The sequence below is a fragment of the Triturus cristatus genome, chromosome 3_1 (assembly GCF_964204655.1).
Source record: "Triturus cristatus chromosome 3_1, aTriCri1.1, whole genome shotgun sequence".
Classification (NCBI taxonomy): Eukaryota; Metazoa; Chordata; class Amphibia; order Caudata; family Salamandridae; genus Triturus; species Triturus cristatus.
Genome location: NC_140583.1, coordinates 462,224,718 through 462,247,933, shown reverse-complemented (window position 1 = coordinate 462,247,933; position 23,216 = coordinate 462,224,718). Strand labels below are relative to the sequence as shown.

The 23,216-nt window shown below is 44.5% G+C and overlaps 1 protein-coding gene across 2 annotated transcripts in view; it reads left to right on the top strand.

The window, feature by feature from the left end:
• Nucleotides 1–23,216, top strand: part of HDGFL3 (HDGF like 3) — a 241,104-nt gene that overhangs the window by 157,322 nt on the left and 60,566 nt on the right. For both annotated transcript variants that reach the window (XM_085644279.1, XM_085644278.1), the window contains one exon: nucleotides 6,682–6,825. In XM_085644279.1, coding sequence (XP_085500405.1) covers nucleotides 6,682–6,825 — 144 coding nt within the window. The remainder of the gene's footprint in view (nucleotides 1–6,681; nucleotides 6,826–23,216) is intronic.

The window sequence follows — 23,216 nt, the reverse complement described above, 5'->3', positions numbered from 1 at the left end:
ACTATACAACACTTACACTACTGTTGCCCTAAAAGTATTATGCGTTGTAATGGTATGCGGTGTAATGGAATGCGTTGTAATGGAATGCATTATAAGTGCAGTTTCTAAAAATGCATTGTGATGGCATGCGCTGTAAAATCATGCGGTGTAATGGATGTTGTGATGTAAAAACCGCGTTGTTAAGGCATGTGTTGTAAAGGTTTGCTTTGTAACGTGCCCCTATTCCCCCTGTCAGACACAACTTACTTGGGCAAACCCACATGGGTAAGTATCCATATCGTTTCCCTGTCCACTGCGGCGGCAGTCACTGACCTCAGCTGATTGTCCTAAGGATTTACCTTTTGTTATGGTCCACAATGATAAGGATGAACCTGTTGCCTAAGGCAGTCTTCGGGTCCAGTGGCCAACAATGTTAATGCCCATCCTCTCAAAGGGTGTTCGCACTACAGGTAAGGGAAGCATTGGTCCATCTGCTTTAACCCTGACTTGCCAGCAGCCTGGAAGTTTGCAGGATCTGCATCCTCATCTGGGGCAAATAAAAGAGGGTGACCAGTCGGTCAAAGGTTTTTGCCTACCCTAGATGTCCTGCCAAAGGGATATAAAGATGCATCTCCAGTGTGAAAGCCCGGTTGCACTGAGGAACCACCAACATACAGGTTGACCGTGGCTCATGGACCCTAAACTTGCTCAACAAGGGACCAGTCTTCCAGTAAATGAGGTGGTCACCAGAGGTGCCGCCAGCTACCTTGGCCTCAGCCTGGTGCCAGAGGCCCTCAAAGCTAGGGTACTCCCCCTGTGCTATGCAGGAATCTACCTGAAACACCCCCTTTCAGTTTATCACCTGGCTCACTTGTGCAAACAGGACAACAATGTCTTCCCCTGTAGGTTCTGGCACCACCCTCAGGATCAGGCTCCTCCCGGACCATAGGAATCTCTGGGTGGGTTTCCCATGCCTCTTGCCCTTCCTCTTCTTGACAGACACCTGGACCACTTTTTCAGGCTCAAGGTCCTTCTGACTCCCTTGATGGGCTGCCATGGACTGTGTAGTCAGGTACACCCACCCAGGTAATCTCAGCAGCTCCAAACGAGACCTGAGCAGGTCCTGTTGTCTTACAGTTTCCACTTTCTCAGTAGGAACCGTTCACTTTTGGGATCGGTTCCTCTGATACCTTGCACCCCCTCAGGATATGTTGACCTATAGACCTTCTAGCTCACAGTGCCACCATTAGTACCCCTAAACCTGGCAAGGTGACAAATGGTTTGGGCAACCTCAGAACATGACAACCCTGACTCCCCAAGGAATCTTCGCAACAGATCTGGAACCTTTTTGCTCAGTCACTCATGCTCGCTCCGAGGGATGCACAAGAAATACACAAAGGGGCATTTTTTATGATTATTGAACCATTGTGATTCTTGTATAAAACATATGTACTGGAATAATCAATAGACAGAAGCAGATAAAAATGATTAGCAATATAAGGACAGTGCAAAGAATTAACAATGCAAAAGCCTGGGGGAATACCACACACAAGGTGGTCATTTCCAACACTCACAATTTTAATTTTGTTTCAAATCCACCTTTATTTCTCAAGCCAATCACACAGGTTTCTTGACAGCATAATGAGCATGTCTTCCTGCTTCTGCACCCAAGTAAGCTTATTTCTTATATATTGCTAACCCCCAGTACTAAGGTATTCAGCAAAATATTGACTGCACAGACCAACAAACTAATGCTGCACTTCCTAGAGGCAAATAAAGTGAGTTCATTAAAAACAGACATAGAAGGGCAGGATAACCTCAGGAGGGTGGCCTACCTAGTAGACAAGGTGGAAGGAAAAATATCCAGCAATACAAATATTTATTGATGCTGGAAAACCTTTTGATCATGAGAGCTGGAACTTTTATTTGAAGTCATATGGAAAGTTGGTATAGGTCCTAATATTGTGGGGTGGGGTCGATTGTAGACAACTATAAAGCTTAGAAAGGGGAATAAAGGGTAAATGGTAGCAAGTCAGACAGCATTATGCTTCGGCGGCGAAAAAGACAAGATTGATCACAATCACCCATGCTCTTTGGGACCCCTAACTATATCAGTACGTATTCATCCTAGTATAGCAGGGATTGTATCGTAGAGGGCGAGAAATACTATATTGTAGATGTTCTGCTAACGGTGACAGTATAAAACATTGATTCCAGTGCTAGCTCTTTTTCTGGAAAGCTTCAAAGAGATTTGGGGCTTTAAAATATTATACTCTTCCACTGGAGCAGTACAAAGTCTTAAAGTTTGATGTCCTTTACAATGGGTGCCTACCAAGAGTAAATACCTCGGCCTTAACATGGCAAATATAGGAGAGGGATGATATCGACCAAACTAGCTGTCGCTGAACCCCCAAACTGTAGAAGACCTGAGACGTTGGCAAGCTTTATACATCTCATGGATGGATAGAATACGTGTGCAAGATGAATACACTCTTGCTGTAACTCTTCTAGTCATGTCTGTTGCCCATTCCGAAACATGAGCTACTTAACCTTCAGGGCAAAATGGTCAAATCTATTTGGTTTGGTAGCAAGACGAGGGTAAGGAGCAGAATCTTATGGGCCAAGATGGAAGGGAAGTCTGGTTTGTCTAGGCATACCAAAGTACTATCAGGCAACACACCTTCAAGTGGACTGTGAGGAAATTGGAGTAGCTGTGGGTATTCATGGACTGGGCAGCAGTGGGGAGCTCAATATAGGTCATGGCTTGGCTGGAAAGGAGTCATCAAAAAATGTGTATATTTTTAACCTGGTAAGAAAACAAACAACCAAAGGCTGGTGCCACTGGAGCCAACCTGTACCTGACTGATAAGACTTAATCAGTGAGACACAGATCTTGGGTTGCGTGTGTTCCAGTTCACAGAGTACAGAGGACCTTTCCTGGCAGCTCCAGCTGGACTGTTCCTATTGGTGCACGGCCAAGACTAATTTGCATATGGTCCAAACTGAGGTGGTATGGTGGGCAAAAGAACAATTATCTGGAATGCTACCCAAGTGATTGCCAGTGATTTGACAAATTACAAGCATTCCTACAATCGCCTTTAGTATGTTTGATGTCAGCCCCTAAGTGGCAAGTGTCAGAACCCCTTTCAGAGGGCCACGAGGCATGCGGGGGTTACTGGGCCCAACCATGGGGTTGAGGCCTTTTACTCTTGTTGTCCTAGAATCCGACCTACTATAGATTCTGAATAACTCTGCCAAGTACCCCTTCTGCACATGACTCTTAGGGTATTAAGGATCGAGCAGTCCAAGGCTCACTCGGCAGGCAGGTGTGGTTACAGGATAGTGAATATAGGCTTACAACTCAAAATGATGCAGCAGCAATAAATCATTGAATAAATCATTTGTATAACAAAAAGATACATATTTTATTTTCCACTGTTTACCAGAACAAAGTTCTTCTGTTTCTTTGGTGATTCCCTTTCCCACTCTCTCCTCGCATTAGCGATCTTGGTTATTCACCATTCAATATTGGTAACATCCTGGTATGCTGCACTAGCAGTCCAAGTCTCAAGAGTCCACTTTGACACCAATTGAAAGTCAATAGTGTTACAGAGTTTCTATACTAACTTAGCAGCAGGTTACCCCTGGGGCAAATAAGTCTGAAACCACTCTTACCTGCACGTGCAGGCGTATCTGGAGTTCCTGAGTGCGCCCCATCAGCAGCTGAGTTCAAGCGAGTCAGTCGTATGCGGCCCAGGCAGCTACAATCATCAGGTGCAGATTCTCTCACTCACGGTTCTGCTCCCCATGTGACCGGAGATTCTTTGTGACTTCATCTGTGGTGTAAGTGTCTGCTTCCTCTCCCAGTGGGGGTTGGTTGTGACAATCCTGTCTAGTGTCCCTCGTCTGGGCAAAGGTCTGCAGGTACTCCCACGTTGTCCTCACTTCTCTGATAGGAGGTGGTGGATCAGGTCACAGTTCTTGATGCTCCCTGTGACCCCTCTGTCATACAGGGTCACCATATCTCACTGTGTTCTGGCTCCTGCCTGACAGCCATGGTGGAATCCTTCTTGACGGCCCCTCCTGGCATACGGAGTTGCTGCCCGCTACTGCACAGGGCTATTACCCTTACTGCACAGCAGTCTTCTTCACGGTGGCCCCAACTGGCATACAGGGTTGCCGACTCATCACTATTCAGGGCACTAGTCCTATCAGCACAGCATGGCACAATTCACAGCTACCCTCTCCTGGCAAACGGGGGTCACCGACTCTGTGCTGCACACGGGCAACAACCATATAAGTGCAGCAGCCGTTTCCTCACACCCCGCACAGGGAGTACTCTCAACTGCTCAGCACTGGACCTTGCTCTCTCCAATGCTCTCTTCCTCCTCTCAGGACACACTCATCTTGGCAAGCGGGCAAGCCCTGGTGCTCCAGTCTCCAGGGCAGGTGGTCTTGGAATCCCTGGGTAACGTGCCCTCACCCAGCAGGGAGACTAGCAAGCCTTTGCTCCCAAACCTGGTTACAGAGATTCTTCATCTCACACAGCCCATCCGGCTGCTTGTCAGAGTACAATATTTTGGGGTCTCAAACTCCCCTTTCTATAGCCCATTTCGAGACACCAAATGTGATTTAGGGTCTGAGCCTTTGAAGTTTTATGTTTGAGTTCTTCTTTTGAAGTGTCCTCTACTCTCTTTTCCTCTTGCAAAACAGTCTGTCATAGCAGGAGAGTCTGCAAAGCTAATAACCCATAACACAGGCCATGGGAATGACTAATGTTCACAACTGGATGTCAGCCATAGTGATATGTGCATCAAAACGTTAGCCCAGAGCCCCCAGTCCTACTCTTTATGATTCTTTTATCAGCCCCATCTCCTTCCTGAGATGGGCCCAGGTCCCTTCCTTGTGACCTCTCACTAAATCAAAAAACACCCATTGACGTGTACAGCGGAAGCCTGGCTCTCCCCTCTCCGGTGTGTGTCCCAGCACAGCACTGTATCCTTGATGTAATGTACCACTCATAGGCACATATGCATTCAGCATATGCATTTAACATGCACGCACTGCATCCTTCATTGTATTGTACCACTCAAAGGTACACATAAACCCAACACATGTATTTATTCCACACACACTGAACAGCATTACATCCTTCCGGCACTGTACTACTCGTAGCCACACATACATTCAGCGAATGCATTTAACATGCATGCATTAAACAGTACTGCATTCTTCCTTTATTATCCCCTTCCCAGGCACACATACACCCAGCACAGATACACCACTGCTGTGCTGCGAAGCACTTCTCACCAAAATGATGTAGGCAATGGGTGAGTTAAGCACTCAGCAACGAAATTTTAGAAATGAGGTGAGATAGGAGGCCTCACTCCAGCGACACAGGTTAAAAAGGACCCGCTCACTTCTACTGATTACTACACGTTATGCTGCCACCACTGTGCTCGTGCTTAACTCCTGGTGAAGGCAGTGGCCTTCGACCACTGAGGGTAGTGCTTTGGGTGCCCCTCCCAGTCCAAACGACTGCAATTCCTGAGACAGACATATGTGATCGTGGACACGCATGATCCATGTTTGCCTATGACAACAAAAATCAGTGTTAGGATCCAGACATCAGTACAGTTGGGCACTCAGGGCAGGGTTGCACGTCCATTAATATGCTGAGGACTTTTCTGTCCCAACAGCAAGGAGTTGCCCAGAGGTTGACCCTGTGCTCACTGTGCACTAGACCCAAACTACACCCAACTGAAGAGCCCCAATCAGTGAGAAACCGATCTTGGGTTGCTTGTGTTCTGCTTCGGAGTGGACTTGGCCTGGCAGTAAGAGCTGGGCTGTTCCTATTGAAGCAGGGTCAAGACTGATTTAGATATAGCTGGGTCCAAACTGATATAGCATACTGAGCAAAATACCGACGTATTGGAATGCTATCTATAGCCAGTAGTTAGACAAATTGCAAGCATTCCTCCCATCACCTTTTGTGTATTTGCTGTACCATTAACTGTCAGGCCTAAAAAGTGCCAAAAGTGAGGAAGGAGTTGATAGAGGAAATGTTTCCTTCTTTCTGAGCTTTGTTGTTCTTTAGCACTAGTATTGAATATGTCTGCATTTCATTACAATTTACCAATTTACGCATGACCTGTTATTTGTTAGCTGAAGGTGGCAAATCATTTAATCAGCCAACAAAATAATGTCTTGGGTGCTTTTCACTGTCTGATAATAATTTTATTGGCAGTCAATGATCAGTGGCACACATATGTTTTGCATTGATTTAAAGTTTCTAGGCATTGCAGTCCTCATGAACTAAAACTTTGCATAATATCAGTGTCTACGTTTCTCAGTATTAGATTTACATTCTTGATGCAGTTCCCAAATCATTTTGCTGGCCCTCTACATTATATAAACATTTATACTTGCAGACAAATGTATCTGATACAATTTGTAGAAATATTTTACTGGAGTGCCACGGGATATACTTATTGATAAACGCAGATGGAAGTATGAAAAAATACCATGAAACTGGAAGTCCTAAATCTGAGATAGTAACCTTTTACTTTTTACAGTACCAACTTTAAGTATCATGGCCAAAGAGGCGAGCCTAAAACTTTTTTTTTAGGGTCCCAATATTCTCTGTAATGAATTTTTAGTCGTTAGGATCAGAGATTGATTTCTTTTGTCTTTACTCTCTAGAAATCATCCAAACAGTTGCGGAAAAGTGCAGGCGGCGAGGGTGAAAAAGATAGCAAGGATGTTGAAAACAAGAGCGGTGCAGACTTTGGAGATGCAAGCAGCGATGCAAAAAAAACGCAAGAGTCACAGAAAATGAATGCAGCGGTACATATGTTTATATATTTGAATCAATCACTCAATTGCAATGTTTATCCAAGAAACTGAGGGTCTGATTTACAGTTTGGCCAACAGGTTATCCCATCACAAACGTGACTGACATCCTGCCCAACCTATTATATTCCAAGAGACTTGTTTGTGATGGGGTAACCGTCCTTCAAACTTTAAAGCATTGTATATTCATTCAAATATGCTTACAGATTGTTATGAACAGTTTTCTAACTGCAAGGTGTGAGTGACTTTTTTCTACATGTAAGTCACGATTAAAATAACAAAGTTTTAAATCCTTTGGGAAGGGGCGGGGCTGGTGGGGCATATGCTGCTGGGGTAGACCTCGCCACGTGATCAGTGCATCAGCTCCCACAAACCACATGGGAAGAGATATATGAGCTTGCTGGCATTAGCAGCCCCCTGGAAACACGCTCAATTATTTGGAGGAGCACATTTGCCATTTCATTTCTGCCACCAGTTTAAGAGTATGAATTAAGTTATGTACACTATATTCTTATGGCCTACATTAGTGCTATTTGACTCGAAATGGGGGGAGGTAGAAGCGCAGATAAGCCTCACTCAGCTTCCAATTAGAATAATATATAAATAAAAGAAGAGTAAGCCACACCAATCTTAGTACCACAGTCTCGCTAATGTTTCGCTAATGTTGTCTCGGAGACCCTCAACCACTTATCATGACCAGCGGTGTATATTATCTCCACTGGAGTGGTGTAGTGGGCAGCGTCATCATCAGGCCTCTCACCTAGTTACTCAGTTCTCGAGGTGAGAAATGCCTCCACCTGGAGGGAGATTGTCTGGGTGAGGATAATGGTGGGAACTGTGCAAAGGGAATACATTACCCTCCAATACCTGTGAGAGTGATTTTGGATGGAAGGGGTATGAGTTTAGCAGTTGAACACTCAGGGCAGACACAGTGCCCATAAAAACCTTAGTTAGCAGTGAGCCCAAGACTATTGTCTAACTAAAAGATTTGAACTTCTCCCATTGCTTCTAGGCACTGCAAATGTTTAACAACTGATTGAGCAGGGGCAGTCCTTTGTGGCCACACCCACTGAAATCTAGACAACATGCTCGAGGTACACAACACCAAAGGGTTTATCAGATGTTGTAGGGAGAGAAAGCGCTGGTCTTACAGCAATATAATGTTTCATTTGTTGAACTATGTTACATTGTTGAACATATTGTTTAGCATTCTTTGGTAAATTTGGCTACCAGACCACTGCTGCAGCATTGCTACTGTCGCACTGATGCCTGCATGAGCAGATGCTAATCGTTCATGAGTTGCCCTAATCAATTATAACCTAACGTTCCCATTACACATTTACCTATCCTAATTCCAAGTATACAAACAATAGGATCTTTGTCTTTTGTGAGACTAAATGTAAATATTCAGAAGGGAAAACATCAGGGGGCTTTAGGCTACATTAATATTTAGAAAGGAATACATCAGGAAGCTTTGCCCCTTTTAAAGTTCACTGTTTCACCACCACTAGACATGCATCAATCTTCAGTTGTGATTGAGTCACAGTAGCAACCTTACAGGTTTGCATCACTGTTTGTTTAAAATCAATAAAAATAAAGTATACGCACCTGATAAATACACATCTGAACGTGCAGCACAGCAATCGCTCAGTCAACTGAGCCATCAATATAAGCCTTCCAACATGTCAGTACTAGAAGTATACGCTCTCCCTATTCAAGTCCAACCAGCACCCTAGGGCTTGCTCAACTTCCTTTGGCTCTCGCTCCCCCATGGCCTCGTCTCAGGCCTTGGGTATGTATGTCTGAATTTCTTCATCCAGGAAGGGGTGTGGGTTTTCAACTCTCTGGAGCGTGATACCACGATACTGGCAGCATGCTGTCCCTATTTCATAATGATTAAGAGAGCATCCCCTAGCTTTGTAGATAGGGATTTCCAGGCTCATGCAGGAGTCCTGCCTAGCATTCCAATGCTCCAAGGTCAGAAGATTGCAGTCTTTCCAAGCTCGGGCAATGTACCTTTTTTTCCAATACTAAGCCCAACCACAACAGCACGGTCCAGTATCTGTCCTCCTCTATCTCCTCTGAAACATGAAGAATAACTATCTTGGGATCCCAGGGCACAGTCCACCCAGTACCCGGTACAGGCATGACAGTACACCCTCCGAGAACAGGGTCACCCATTTACAGGACCAAATAGTGCAGCTCAGGTACCCCTGTTGTGTCAAGCAGCGGAGGCAAGCAGGAGAGGCCACCACCCACATCTTTCACAGCCTTAGACCCAGTGCAAATATTTCCATTGTATGAGATGAAACTGTGAGGCAATGAATGTTTCTCAGGGGATGCACAAGCCTCCCTCCAGTCATCATCGGTGAGGTGTCCCAGCTCTCCTTCCCACGCCCTCCTTAGACTATAATTGAATTAGGAGTGTTAATCACCAGTGAGTGGTATACCTAGGAGATTTTGTAGCTAGTCCGGTCATCCATGATTATTTTAGCTTCCAAGGGGCTCTGTGTAAGGTATGCCGTAGTGGAGATACCAAAAGAACTGTGAGCAATTCAAGTCATATTCTGCTTGCGGCCCCAGAAAGGATTTCAGTTTAGTGCCCAACATAATGTTTCCCAATGTCAAAATAGTATTATTTGCAGCCCTTCAGAGCTGGGACTTGTGGCTCTTAAATTCTGTGCCACAGTGGAGTTTCTTTCGTCAAGCGTCCCACTCACCCAGGGGCGCTATATGTGTCTTTCCATTTCTGAAGAGTTAAGTCATTAGGAGATCATCCATAGGGGTCCCCCTGAATAGGAAATGTAGGAGGGTATCTCCTCCATTGCCTATCTCTTGATATGGAATGCGGAGTCCAGTATATTTCTGCACCACCATTTAATTATTAAAATGAGCTGGGAGGTCCTGTAGTATGAAAGTATGTCTGGGGCCGCATTGCCACCGTCTTACAGGAATTTGTAACTTTTGGTGAGGGCTATCTGAGGTGTATGGTGGCTCCACAGGACGTTCCGTAGTAATGAGTCCAGTTTCTTGAAGAAAGAGGATGGGAGCAGGAATTGGTAGTACTGCAGCTGGTGTAACTGGCGTGGCAAAACAACAATCTTATAAATAGCTGAGCCTCTGAGTGTAGAGAGCCGTAGTGTCTCTCAAAACCTAAATCCTGGTTAATTCGCTCCAGGTGAGGCTGGATATCGCTTGCCCAGGCCCGATCAGGGCTACATGTTACATAGACTTCCAGAGGTTACATAGACTTCCAGATATTGAAAGCCTTCCCGAAAGATCATTATGGCATCTGCCCAACTGAACACCGATGGGTGGCACTCAATAGAGTGAACAGAGGACTTAGCTTTGTTAATGCGGAGGCTCCCATGATCTGGAACACCTAAGGACCAGACTCTTGAGGATCATCTAGAAATATGAGGCTGTTGTCCATGTATAATATGATCCTATCTGAAAACCCCGGGGCCCATTCAAGTCCCCTGACCAGGGCATCCACCCTCAGCCACACTGCTGAGGGTTCAATCGCTATTGCGAGCAGCAGCAGCAACAGGGGACAGCCCTGTGTCATGCCCCTATATATCAGAAATTGATTGGACATCAGACCTTTGACCTTGATCCATAACATGCACGTGGAGACCCGCGTACACAGTTTATACATTAGGTAGACCAAATAGTTCCACCAAACCAAGTCAAATGCCTTGTGGAACGTGTGAATCGTGAGAACGTTCTGTATAAAACACACTCTTATACTTGGGTATAGATAATATGTGTGGTGTTTTGTTGTATGGTTGGTTAAGATTGTTAAAAAGTCCTGTGTTCTAAGTGTAGGATCATTCTCATATTTTATTATCGGTAGTTCGCTTCGAGCCGTTGCACGCAGCACAGATGCGCATCAAGGATGCTTTTTTAGTAGCTGCCTTGTGGGTAGGTATAGGAGAAACTATGACAATCTGTTTCTCCTATGCCACAGTACACTCCTACAATTTGGCCGTCTGTTTTCTATCAACCTATATTAAAACATCACACCCTATAATAAATATAGATAAATAATTAACTGAGTCAAGCATTTATAACAAATATATGATTGTCATGGGCCCAAAAGCAGAAAAGAAGGAAAACAACATGACACTACAACGTGAGATGCCCAACACTAACCTTCCAATACAGATAATAATAATACCAGTATTTGTAAAGCGCAAACAATTACCCGAGGGTGTCAAGGCGCTGGGGGCCATCGGGAAGATTAAGCAGACTATTTCTAAGAGTCTCATGGTACTGGGTCAATCTGCATCCAGCACCGGGGATCGAACCGTGAGCCCCTGTGTTCTGGAGTCAGCCGCCCTGGCCGCTCTACCACACCTCTTGCCAAATGTAACATGATTCCGTGGCTAGGTGCTTTTAAAGGGAGGCAGTTTCAGATGCATGTTATTTACATTGCTACTTTGTCAGACAACCACTAAAACAATGTAAGAAAATGGGTTGTTGGTTGAGGGGGGCTGAAACCCTACTCATGCAACAGCCACAATTCTTGTCATGGTGAACCTGCAAAGTCAATAAATAAACCTGTGCTTACCCTCTGGTAGCTTGGCCCGAAGCAGTCAGTCTTAACTTAGAAGCAATGTTTGACGTTTTTATGCAGCTGTTAAACTATAATAAAGTGAAAACAAAACACAAGAACAATCCCACACCAATTTAGAAAAATAGAGTACGTTTTAATGAATATTTTAACACCAAAATGACAAAAATCTATTCAGTAGAACCAGAGTTTTTAATTTTTAAAGTGAAAAATAGTGTCTAAAAGATCAAATCGCCAACCTTGGAAATCTAGTCATGCGAGACTGGGACAAAGTCGTAAGTTATAGCTGAATGCGATGGAATGTTTGGATAGATGAAGTTGTTTGGGCCTAGTCTTCCAATTTTGGACTTAGAAGAAATTTTGAAGAAAAATATCTGAGAAGGTAGAGTGTAGTGGGGCAAGGCAGCTGGCGGTATCCGGGTAGGAGGCGTCATTATCACGGAGCAGCTGAACGTAGTCCCAGTGAAGATTTCTACATTTAGATTAGTCTCTTTATTGAAGTCGAAAATCTTCAGTGGTACAAAGCTGCATGCTATAGCCAACAGATACCTCTTCTGCGAGGAGCTGTTGAATAGGATTGGCTGCGGCAGAGAAGAGCGTAGCGGGAACTGCCGAGAAGTCGGGCTGACCAGCGATGCACCATCGGCGGATCGGCGAGCAGGTAGGTCCTCTGAGAGTCCTTCTACAGGTCCAGAAGTGAACTGAAGCATGGTCTGAGGGTCCTGATTTTATTACTGGACCCAGCTTTGAAGAGGAAGAAACACTGGAGCACCCCGCCTCCACAGAAGTGGTTGGAATTTCCCACCTCCCTGATCCCAGTCTGTCTACACTCACAATAGGCTTGTGTGACATTTTTGTGTGTGAGCTGAGGCAGGAATCTTTAAAGTGCAAGAGGGTGAGTGAACAACTCCGCCCTCCTATCCTGCTTGGATGGCCCATACTGCCAGCACACAGTCCCTGTGTTGTGTGGCTCTCCAGGAGGAATGCACAAAGGCCAACTACCAACTACACCTAGTCATGTGATCTAGGAAACAGGCTTCAGGCACCAAATAGTTAGTGACTAAAAAATGCCAACGTTCTGAAAGTGGCATTTTCTGAATTCTGACTTAAAATCCAACGTTACCATTGTATAGCCTTTTAAATTGCAATTCCTTAGACGCCAAACATGATATTTCGACCTGCTCCCAATCAAAAGTTATCACTTATTAAATGTAATATGGTAACCCGATGCTATCCTATGGGAGAGATAGGCCTCACAGTAGTAAAAAATGTATTTATGAGTTTTTCACTGTCAGTACATATAACACTTAAAGTTAGATATCCAATGTTTTAAATACAATGCAACCTTCCCTGTGGGCTGTTTAGGGACTACCTTAGGGGTGACATATATTTAATAAAGAGGGCCTGGCAAGAGGTTTATTTTGAAAAGAGGTAATCGCAGTTTAAAACTGCTCAGAGACTGCAATGGGAGGCGTGGGACATATTTTAAGGGGCTACTTAAGTGGATGGCACAATAAGTGCTGGAGGCCCACTAGTAGCATTTAATTTACCAGCCCTGAATATATGGCATGCCACTTTACTAGGGACTTATAAGTAAATTAAATATGCCAATCAGGTGTAAGCCAATTTTGCCATGTTTTAGGGAGTGAGCTCAAGCACTTTAGCACTGGTTAGCAGTAATAATGTGCACACAGTCCTGAGGCCAACAAAACAAGAAGGGAGAAGGCAAAACATCTGGGGGAAGACCACTCTAAGGCTTACAGGTCTAACTGGCACAAAGAGAAACATCTCACAGTGGCAGCTAATAACTGTAATTTCTACACAGAGGGAACAAAACTTATTTCTCTGCTTGCTCAGAGCTGAACGTTTTTTTTTGCTTGACTTGTTGTTGAGCCCTTTGGCAACAACTGTACATTGCTCTCCAAGATTCAATATTCTAGGCAAGGTAACACATTTTCTCCAGTATTGAATCTTTCATAAATTTACTTGTTTAAATCTTCCCCTTTGTCGTTGTGGGAGTCCTGTGGTAATTGCAACAAGCAGGTGAAAGCCAAGCATTTCACAGTAAAGCCCAAAGGAGTGACATGTTATGTTATGTTATGTTACTGCGACTTATAGAGCGCTACAGCTGCCCCAGCAAAGGGGCGTCCCGGCGCCAATACCAAGAAAGACTGACATAAGCAGATGGAATAGACATGGACTATGGTGCAGGGAAGAGGTGGGTCTTGATGGCCTTCCTGAATTCTAGATAGTTGCTAAGGCCACGAATATGCCCAGGAAGTGCATTCCAGAGGATGGCCGCACTACTACAAAAAGAGCGGCCCCCAGCACGAACCCTTCGTGTTCGGGGAATCACCACCAAGTGCTGATCCTGTGAGCAGAGATGTTGTGAGAGGACATATGGTAAAAGGAGATTGGCCAAAATAGAGGGAGTGGTAAGTTTCAAAGCTTTCAAGGAGATACATAAGGCTTTGAATTCAATACGCCTGGCCTCAGGGAACCAATGAAGGCGGCAAATGGCCTTGGACACAGAACAAGGCCTGCGCAGACCTAGAAGGGACCCTGCTGCCGCGTTCTGTGCCCTTTGCAGCCTCGGAACCTCCACCTTGTTGCCCCTCAAATAAAGAGTACAGGCATAATCAAGTCTGGACAATACGGACGCCTGAATGATAACCTGATGCGTAGGTGCATCAAAGAAGCCCAGCAGAGGTCTAAGCCCCCATAGGAGTCCAAAACAGGTCCCTGCCGTCTTTTTGGTTTGGACTCGATAGTTGAGAGAGGAGTCCAGCTATACCCCTAGATTTTTCACTGCCTGCTTGGGGGAGGGGGCCCTGCCCAGGCTAGCTGGCCACCAAAGTTCACTCCACTGCCCATGGTCCTTTCCCACTAACACTACAGCTGGAGACAGTTGGCGGTCATCCACCCAGCCACTGCCACTGCCGCAAGGTCGCCCTGAAACTTAAGGGCGTCCTGCTCGGTGTTATTTGAGAGTGCCACCACCAACTGTGTATCGTCAGCGTAGGAGACTATGGTCAGACCCCTGCTATTGGCTACTGCAGCCAACGGTTGGAAATAGATATTAAATAGCAGGGGACTAAAGGAAGAACCCTGTGGCACCCCTTGTTTAACAGGGTGTTCGCCAGAGGCAACCAGGGGAGCTGTTACCGAGAATGACCTCTCATGGAGGAATGAGGCAAGCCACTCCATGGCCGAACCAATAATTCCGACTTCCCCCAGACGTCTCAGCAGTATGTCATGAGACACCGTGTCAAACGTGGCGCTCAGATCCAGCAGGATCAGCACCGATGGTTGCCCCGCTTCCAGTGCTGACCAGAGATGTTCTGTCACGGCCAGGAGGGCAGACTCTGTACTGTGACCAGGTCGAAAGCCGTTCTGGGATGGGTCCAGTATATTATTCGAGGTCAGGAAGACCGATAAGAGAGAGTTCACATATGCCTCCGTGATTTTTGCCACCCAAGGGAGCAGAGAAATAGGGTGGTAGTTCTCTAATTTGGCTGGATCGAGCGCAGGTTTTTTAAGCAGGGGAATTACCTTGGCCTGCTTCCATGCCCTGGGCACAGTAGCCGTGGCAAGGGACCCGTTTATCACCTGATTCAGGAAGGGTAAGATAGTAGGGAGAACTTTCCTGAATTGGTCTGGTTTAAGCGGGTCGGCAGGAGATCCTGACATGATCCTACTGCAAAATGCTAACAGCTGATCGACAGGGATAGGCGGAAAGGTATCTAGGGTATTAACCTTTTGACAGCACAGCGCCACTGGCACGTTACTGTGTGCAGCCGGAAAGGATCTGTAGATGTCATCTACCTTTCTAACAAAAAAGGTGGCGAGGTCCTCACACTGCTCATTAGATTTAATAGTCGACCCAGCGATGGTCTGCCGGGATTGCAGGCTGGTGAGTATTGAGAAGATGCTCTTAGAAGGATTAGCACTCTCACGGATTTGATTGGCATAAAAGGCTGCTCGTGCCAAATATATGGCCTTGTGATACCTCTTAATTGCCACCCAATAGATATCCTTAGCAGCAGGACTAAAGTCTCTTCTCCATATTCGCTCCAGCCTCTTACAACCCTTGCGCATATCGGCAAGTCCATTTGTTAACCATGGTCACGTTGTTGCTTTACGGTTGACAGACCATTTCTTAGGGATTAGGCTGTCTAACGGCTGGCTTATCCCCTCAGAAAACACCCTATGGGCCTCATTGGAGTCCTCTGGCAAGCTCGAACAGGTGGCCCAATTCAATTTGTGCCAGGGGCGTTTGAGGGTGGTCGTCTGAAGCTCAAGCTGAGCGGAGATTAGGCCATGGAGTGACATCGAGACCAAAAAGTGGTCCATCCATCCCATCGTGATGGGCGCATGCACTGTAATCAACAGTATATTACTAAAAACTGGGTCTAACAGGTGCCCAGCAATATGTGTTGGACCCAGGACCAGTTGTACCAACTGGCAAGCTGCAAGGTCAGCTACCAAATTCGCCATGTCAGTGTCCTCGAGTCTGTACAAATGAAGGTTCAAATCCCCCAGGACTGTGAAGTTGGCGGTATTAACTGCCAATGAGCTGACCGTTTCCACAAGAGCTTCCCTAAATTCTGAGGATGGCTCAGGAGGCTGGTATACTAGGAGCCCTGAAATCGTATAGTTTGGGCTCAGAGTGACCTTGCAGTATGCACATTCGCAACTGGTTACCATCTGTTTTACGAAGGTACAGGGGTAGCAGGTTTTAAAAATAACCGCTATGCCCCCACCTCTAGATGCCCTGTTAAGAGAGAGGATATATAGCCCGCAGGGAGCGCAAAGCCTGGCTCAACTGTAATGACGTCAGAGAGCCATGTCTCAGTGAGAAAGAGGGCGTCCGGAGTAGCGTCCTCTAACAGATCGTAGACATCAGCGTAATGTTTCGCTAGTGAGCGACAATTGAGACTAAGAATACTAATATGCTTTCTGGACCAAGGGAAGTAGCGGCGTGGACGCAGAGTATGTGTTGCCTCGAAGCCACACTGTAGACAGCAAAAGGGGCCCTCCAGGACGTACCCACAAACCTGTTTACAACTGCTCACCACATTCCCAAGCTTCAGCAAATCATTCCGTGTGTAAGTTAGACCTTTCACAAAAAGGGCAGCATGTCTGGTGTCTGGCGGCGCACTGGCCCTGCGCGCGTCTGTTGCGCGTCGGCGCCATAGCCTTTTTAAAGATATTCGAGAGATCGGGGGAGAGACTAGTTCATCACTCCCCCAAGATGGTCACCACTGAAAGTGCCACCGGAAGTGAGGAAGAGCTAAAAACTCCCTCCACAACAAACAGCACAAGTTGCGGTGGAACGGGGAGGAAATGCGACCAAAGGTGAACAAATTACACTTTAAAAGGGTACACAGCACTGTACGGAGTCACAGCTTTTAAAAACACACAAGAATATCGCAAAGTGAGTTAAAAACATGATTTAGCACATAAAACCACTCGCACGCTTCTGACACCTGACAGTATCAATTGCAAATGTCAGCTTTCCATCTGCATTGTTAGCCAATTCACTTCATTTTAGGAAGAATCAAACTCCAGCCATTCAGAGAACAGTCCTTGAATCATCCTTTCCCTCAAGGGTCACCACAGCTCAGATTGCAGAGCATGAGTGAGTAGCCAAAGGAAGCAAATGAGGTATTCAATGTGGTGTGCTCCGCAAAGGGGAGGCGGGAGGATCGCCTGTGAATCTATGAAAGATATCAATACTGGAGAACCACAGTGTACTGGTAAGTAACTTGTTTTTTCTCCAGTATTGAATCTTTCACAGATTCATATGCTTGAATCAAATAGTAAGCAGTAATCAACCTGACAGATAAAAAAGAACATTAGGAGCTGGAGAAATACAATGTACAGCATGTAAGCATTTCTTTATAGGCTAAAGCAGAGTAAAGGTGGCTCACCTCATTGAAATAGGTTACAAAGAACTGCTTGTCCCACAGCCACATCTTGTATGGAAGTAGCATGTAGGCAGTAATGCTTAGTGAACATCACCTAATCTAACTTGGAAGGGAGCACTGGTCTATAACCCTCCTGAGGGAATAAGGACTTCGGTACAAGGCTCATGGAACAGCTGGAACCATTTATCCTAGCATCAGATAATTTTTTGCTCCTGAGGGATTTTTTAATTATCACATTGATAATCAAACTGAAGCAGACACCATGCACCTTTTATCAGACATGCAATCACTTGGTCTCCATCAAATGGTAACAGGCCCTACCATATAGCAGGCCATACCCTTGACCTAATATTTACAGATGCCACTAATTTAGTAGTAGACACTCCTGTTGTGCGGGTGTGGATCGATCACCTCACTGTCGATTTCCACTTAGACATTCAGACTCACAAGGAATCCCTCTGTCAGAGCATTAAACCCATGATATCCTGGAGGAAGGTATTCCCTTCCGCCTTTTTCCCTGTCTTTATTTTCCCTGCCATCAAGGACTATGAAGATATCAATCTTGCCCTAAAAGACTTTGAAGACTCTCACAAAGGCCAAAGACATCCTTTCCCCGCTAAAAAGACAGAAATCAAATGGGTATGACCCCCACCCCCTGGTACTCTGAATCTCTAAAAAAGGAGAAATCCATAGTAAGGAAATTAGAACGCAAATGGAGGAAATCTAAATCAGAGGAGGGAAGACATGCCTATAAAACAGCTCCAAGGACATATTTAAAATACTGTAACACTGCCAGAAGAACTCACATAGCTGAGAGAATTAACTCTTTAAAACACTCTTCTAAAGAGCTCTTTAAAATTCTCAAGGAACTCTCAAACCCGAGCACTATGCCCATTTTACAATCACGTTGCGACAATCTTGCTGCACACTTTGTACAAAAGATCAACAATATCTACAACCCCTTTGCAAACAATATGACGCTAATCATACAGGATCCTCAAGGCCCCTCTCAGCCCTCTACTCTGGAATCATTTGCTCCCATCACAGAGGATCAAACTCATGTCTGAAAAAACACCATAAAATCTGGTTCCCCATCAGATTCTGCCCCCCCCCCTTTATGTGATTACAATTCTGACTTCTTTTTTGCTCACCTCCATTACAGATCTATGCAATCTTTCCTTAAAGTCGGCCACTATTCCTCCTAAATGAAAGACAGCATGCATTAAACCCCTTCTTTAAAAAGCCACCTCAGATCCGCTGGACATTGTAAATTACAGACCTATATCTCTACTTCCTTTCATATCCAAAATCCTAGAGTCCTTAGTGAATCTCCAACTGGTGTCTTACATTGAATCGAATAACCTGCTGGACCTCTCTCGGTCAGGTTTCCGTGCATCTCACAATTTGGAACCAGCGTAAGTGTCACTGACACCATCAAACTGGCTATAGACCTCAGCTTTGCTGGTTCTGCTGGATCTGTCAGCGACTTTTGATACCATCTCCGAGTACAAAAACTAGGGGAGACTGGTATCATGGGTAAAGCCCTGGAATGGATGAAGAACGTCCTGTCTGAACGTACCCATTCGGTTCAGCTGGGCTACTATTCATCTACATCCAAGGTCCTGGACAAAGTGGTGCCTCAGGGTTCAATTGTGAGCCCCACCCTGTTCAATATCTATGTGGCTTCCCCTAGCAAAACTCATCAGGTCATGTGGGTTTGAAACTATCTCTTATGCTGATGACACACAATTGGTCATCACTATGGACCATAACCCAACGCTCACCAAAGCCAAATTTAAGAATTGCTTATTATGAATCTCCACATGAATGACTAACAACTTTCTACAGCTGAACACGAACAAAACAGAGATCCTTTTATTCTCAAAAGCTCATTGAGTCTGGTTGGCCAACTGGTGGCCATCGGAGTTTGGCCTACCACCTATCCCTAAAAAATATGTAAAGAACCTAGGAGTACTTATCAATGATAATCTTTCCATGAGTGAGCATGTCAAAACCGTTTCCGTAACCTGTTTTAGCTTCATGCGAAGGCTCAAGAAAGTCTTTCAATGGACACTACTACAGGCCAGGAACCCCTTGTTCAAGCTCTGATAATAAGTCACATTGATTATGGTAATGCCTTATTGGTGAGATTCAATGAAAGCCTCTTAGCTAGGCTTCAGATGGTGCAGAACTCAGCCGCATGACTTGTCCTGAACCATCCCCCTCGCTCTCCTTCGGAGCCCACCCTCCGCTTCCTCCATTGTCTTCCGATTAACAAGCACTTCCTCTTTAAACTTTTGTGCCTGGTCTGCAAAACTCTTCATGGAAACGGCCCACTCTACCTCAGGAACAAATTTCAGCCATACGTTCCGGCTCGTCAGTTCAGATCCAGTGACCTACTACTTTTACACCCCAAACGTATCCGAACAACAAGGTTTGGGAGCCGCTCTTTCTCATTTCTTGCCCCTCATCACTGGAATCAGCTGGTCTTGTCTATTCGTGCATGCTCTGACTTTACTCTTTTTAAAACACTGAAAACCTGGTTATTTAGTCGATAATCTCACTTCATTCAATGTGATATCCCCTGCTGCAAAGGCACCAAGCGATCCCATAGGGGATGATTTGTGCGCCTAATAGATGAAAAAAAAAAAAATGTATACTGATTTGTCCACATAGCCACTATGCAAATATCAGGGAATGATAGTCCAGCGAACAATGCCGTAGTGAAATATGACTCGTTACTACGCGAGTCATTACATTGCATGGCATTACAACGACCGCGTTGTTACCACGCAATGCCATTAATTCGCAAGTCATTACATCGACTTGCAGTAGATGGCGTGCTAACATTAGAAATGTATAATTTACTATTCCAACTCCAGGCTACGCAACAGTAGGGAAGGTGTTGGAATAGTAAACTATACTATTCCTTATGTTAGCGCGCCATCTACTACAAGTCAGTGTAATGGCTTGCGTAGTAATGGTATTGCGTGGTAACAACGCGGTCGTTGTAACAACCGCGTTGTAATGGCATCACAGTGAAATGACCGCGATGTAAAGGTGGTTTCCCGCCATAGTGGTCGCTATACTTCTAGTCATGTGGGATCTAACCTTAGTGCCCAGTCTTTCTGCCTTTCATGACAGAAGGCTATAGCCGGCGAAACTCATCTGTCTGTGCTGGACCATGGCAATGCTTATTCCTTCTTTGGAGGGGCAAAAGTGACTAGAAGTTGGTCAGACGTTGGATATAGAATTTGAGGCACTATTTACCGTCCAGATAATGAAGTACTCTTTCAGATGTATTTGACAGATTTGTAAAAAAAAAATTAATACAACTGGTTGGTTGAGATGAAAGTCTGTTGGAACCTTAGGAATTAATCAAGGGTCCATCTGTAATATAACCTTGTCCTTTTAAAATTTCATATAAGTTTGCTGAATTGTAAAGGCCTCTATTTTGCAAATTCTCCTTGCCAACATCAATGCTAGAAGGAGGACCATCATCCGTGAGAGAGGTACTGGCTTATGAATTGTTTCAAAAGGCCTTCTCATTTACTGGACCAGTATTGTATTGCGTTGCCATGCAATTGAAGGCTTCTTGATCAAAGGATAAGTTCTAAACAGTCCTTGTAAAAAATCCTTTTAAGGATATATTACACACCAGTCTGATTCAGTACTTGGAAGGGACTATGTAACTTGTTACTGAATCACAATTTCTTGTTTGTGCATAAGAAAAGGAATTCATGTAATCACAAACGACCCGATCCTGCAAATCGGGCTGTTTGCAACCACAAAAATGCTTTGTACATCTGGCCTATTGTACCTATCTTAAAACCAGCCTCAATATAATCTTCCCCATCACTCTTCTCCAGCATTGGAGTTTTCATAAATTTCCATGCTTGACTTAATCCCTGATGTCAGACTGGAACCCTTTGGTAATCAGTGTTAGCAAAGCAGAGAACATATACAAGCAATCAGCATTAAACCAGTCATAGACTGCATGTAGTATTTTATTATCTTATTACTTTAGGCAATTAGGCAGAGAGATACAGAATTACACTTTCTCTCAGATGCTGAGCTGCTCAGAATTTTTAGCACAGCTTTGACTGGGTGGAAGACTCCAGATATTTCTGCTGTTACTATGACAGATACTCCTTAAAAGAAGAAAATATTTGTAAACCTTGCAACAACGGTGAGGCCATAAAAGTTGTGAGTGAGCCTCATTCAAAATGTTTTTTTTGTCTCCACAAATGGAAAAAGCGGGACATTGTTCCTCAGAATGTTCTGCTTATCTGTGGGCGGGATTCAACAACATATTTATCATTGTGTCCCAGAATGCAGTTTACCAACTCCATTTAGTATGCCCGGTTAGGCTGCACATCCAGGATCTTTTTTTCTATTTGATACCTCATAGTCGCCAGCTATCATAAACATTGAGGACATTTTCAAGCAGAAATTGTTGATATTCTTAGCAACTGCCTCACTTAAGACCTACCTTCCGAAGCAGTGGAACGTGCCAGTCTCTAATCTCAAGATTTAGACCTTGTATGTTTTAGTTGTTGTTCACAGCAATATGTTATCATAGTGTTCATTATTAAAAAAAGGGCTTTGCTCTCAGAACAAGGACATATTGATTTTTCTAACATAGAGAGTGAAATATTTGGGGCTTTAGTAAACATTTTCTCCACTGGATCCCTCTAATTTGAAAGTGGATAACTGTACAGTTGTCCAGCCCATTTGGGTATTATTTAGAGTTGTTTACAGGTGGGCTATATATTGGAGGTGGTGATTACTATTGTGTAAATATCTAGTGTTCTAGTATTTGAACAGTTCTCAAGTTCACTTGGCTGGTGTTAAAGATACCAGAAGGGTGGATAGAGAAGCCCTGATTTCTGGTTTTCTAGTTTGTTTTTTTAATAACATAATTTATTAGGTTATTTGCATTAGGAGGGGCAGAAGCACTACAGTGACCTGTATGGATGAAAGGATAATTATTGCATCGGTAACCAATTTTATGATAACAAACAATACCTGCCAAACATGCAGGTAAAACAATGCGAACATTATGCAGACAGATTTCGATCTCCTCAGTAAGACGCATGGTACACCGGATTCAAAATATACATCATAGCAGAGCAGCAGTATCACATAACGTGATACATATCAAGGGGTTCCACTTATGGATCCACCTGAGACAGGGGGGGGAGGGCAGGTCAATTCCTCGGTATGTCGCCCACCGTGTCCAAATCTTACGATATTTCATTGGGCAGCCCCTTGGTTTTCTAGTTTTTGCACTTTTCTTTTTACAATCTGTCCATGTCCTAGGTTCTAGAGTAATTATGTCAAACTGAGGATGTTACATTATTGGCCAAGTATAAAGAGTTGCCATTTCTGGTGGCCTTTAATGTGATGGTGGCGGACTTGAAGATGATGCAGGCGGGACAGGATCGTAATTCCTTCAGAATAGAGGTGATATGGTCACACTCTTAAGCCCTTTTTAGGCCTTTTAGATAGTCTTGATGTGATTTTTTAAAATATAAACGATGTAGGTATCAGAGAGCTGTTTATATTAAGACCTGAGGGAGGTTCAGCAAAGGACTGTTAACCTTAAGTTTTCAGAAATCTTCCCATGGGCGTGCATATAGGCGAGGAGGTCAAGAATATAAACATTGCAGTTGGCTGCCAAATTTGTTAGTGGAGAACAGCAGTTCAAGAGAAGGTTCAAATTAATTTTGCTAAAAGGAAAGGGTTGGCCTGAATATTGTTATGAACTATAAACTGAGCAACAGATTTACCATGAAGTTAAATTTCAAAATCACCAATTTACAGGCTATCCCAGCCCTTTGTAAAAGAGATATCCTAACATTTCTGGATCAGGAGAC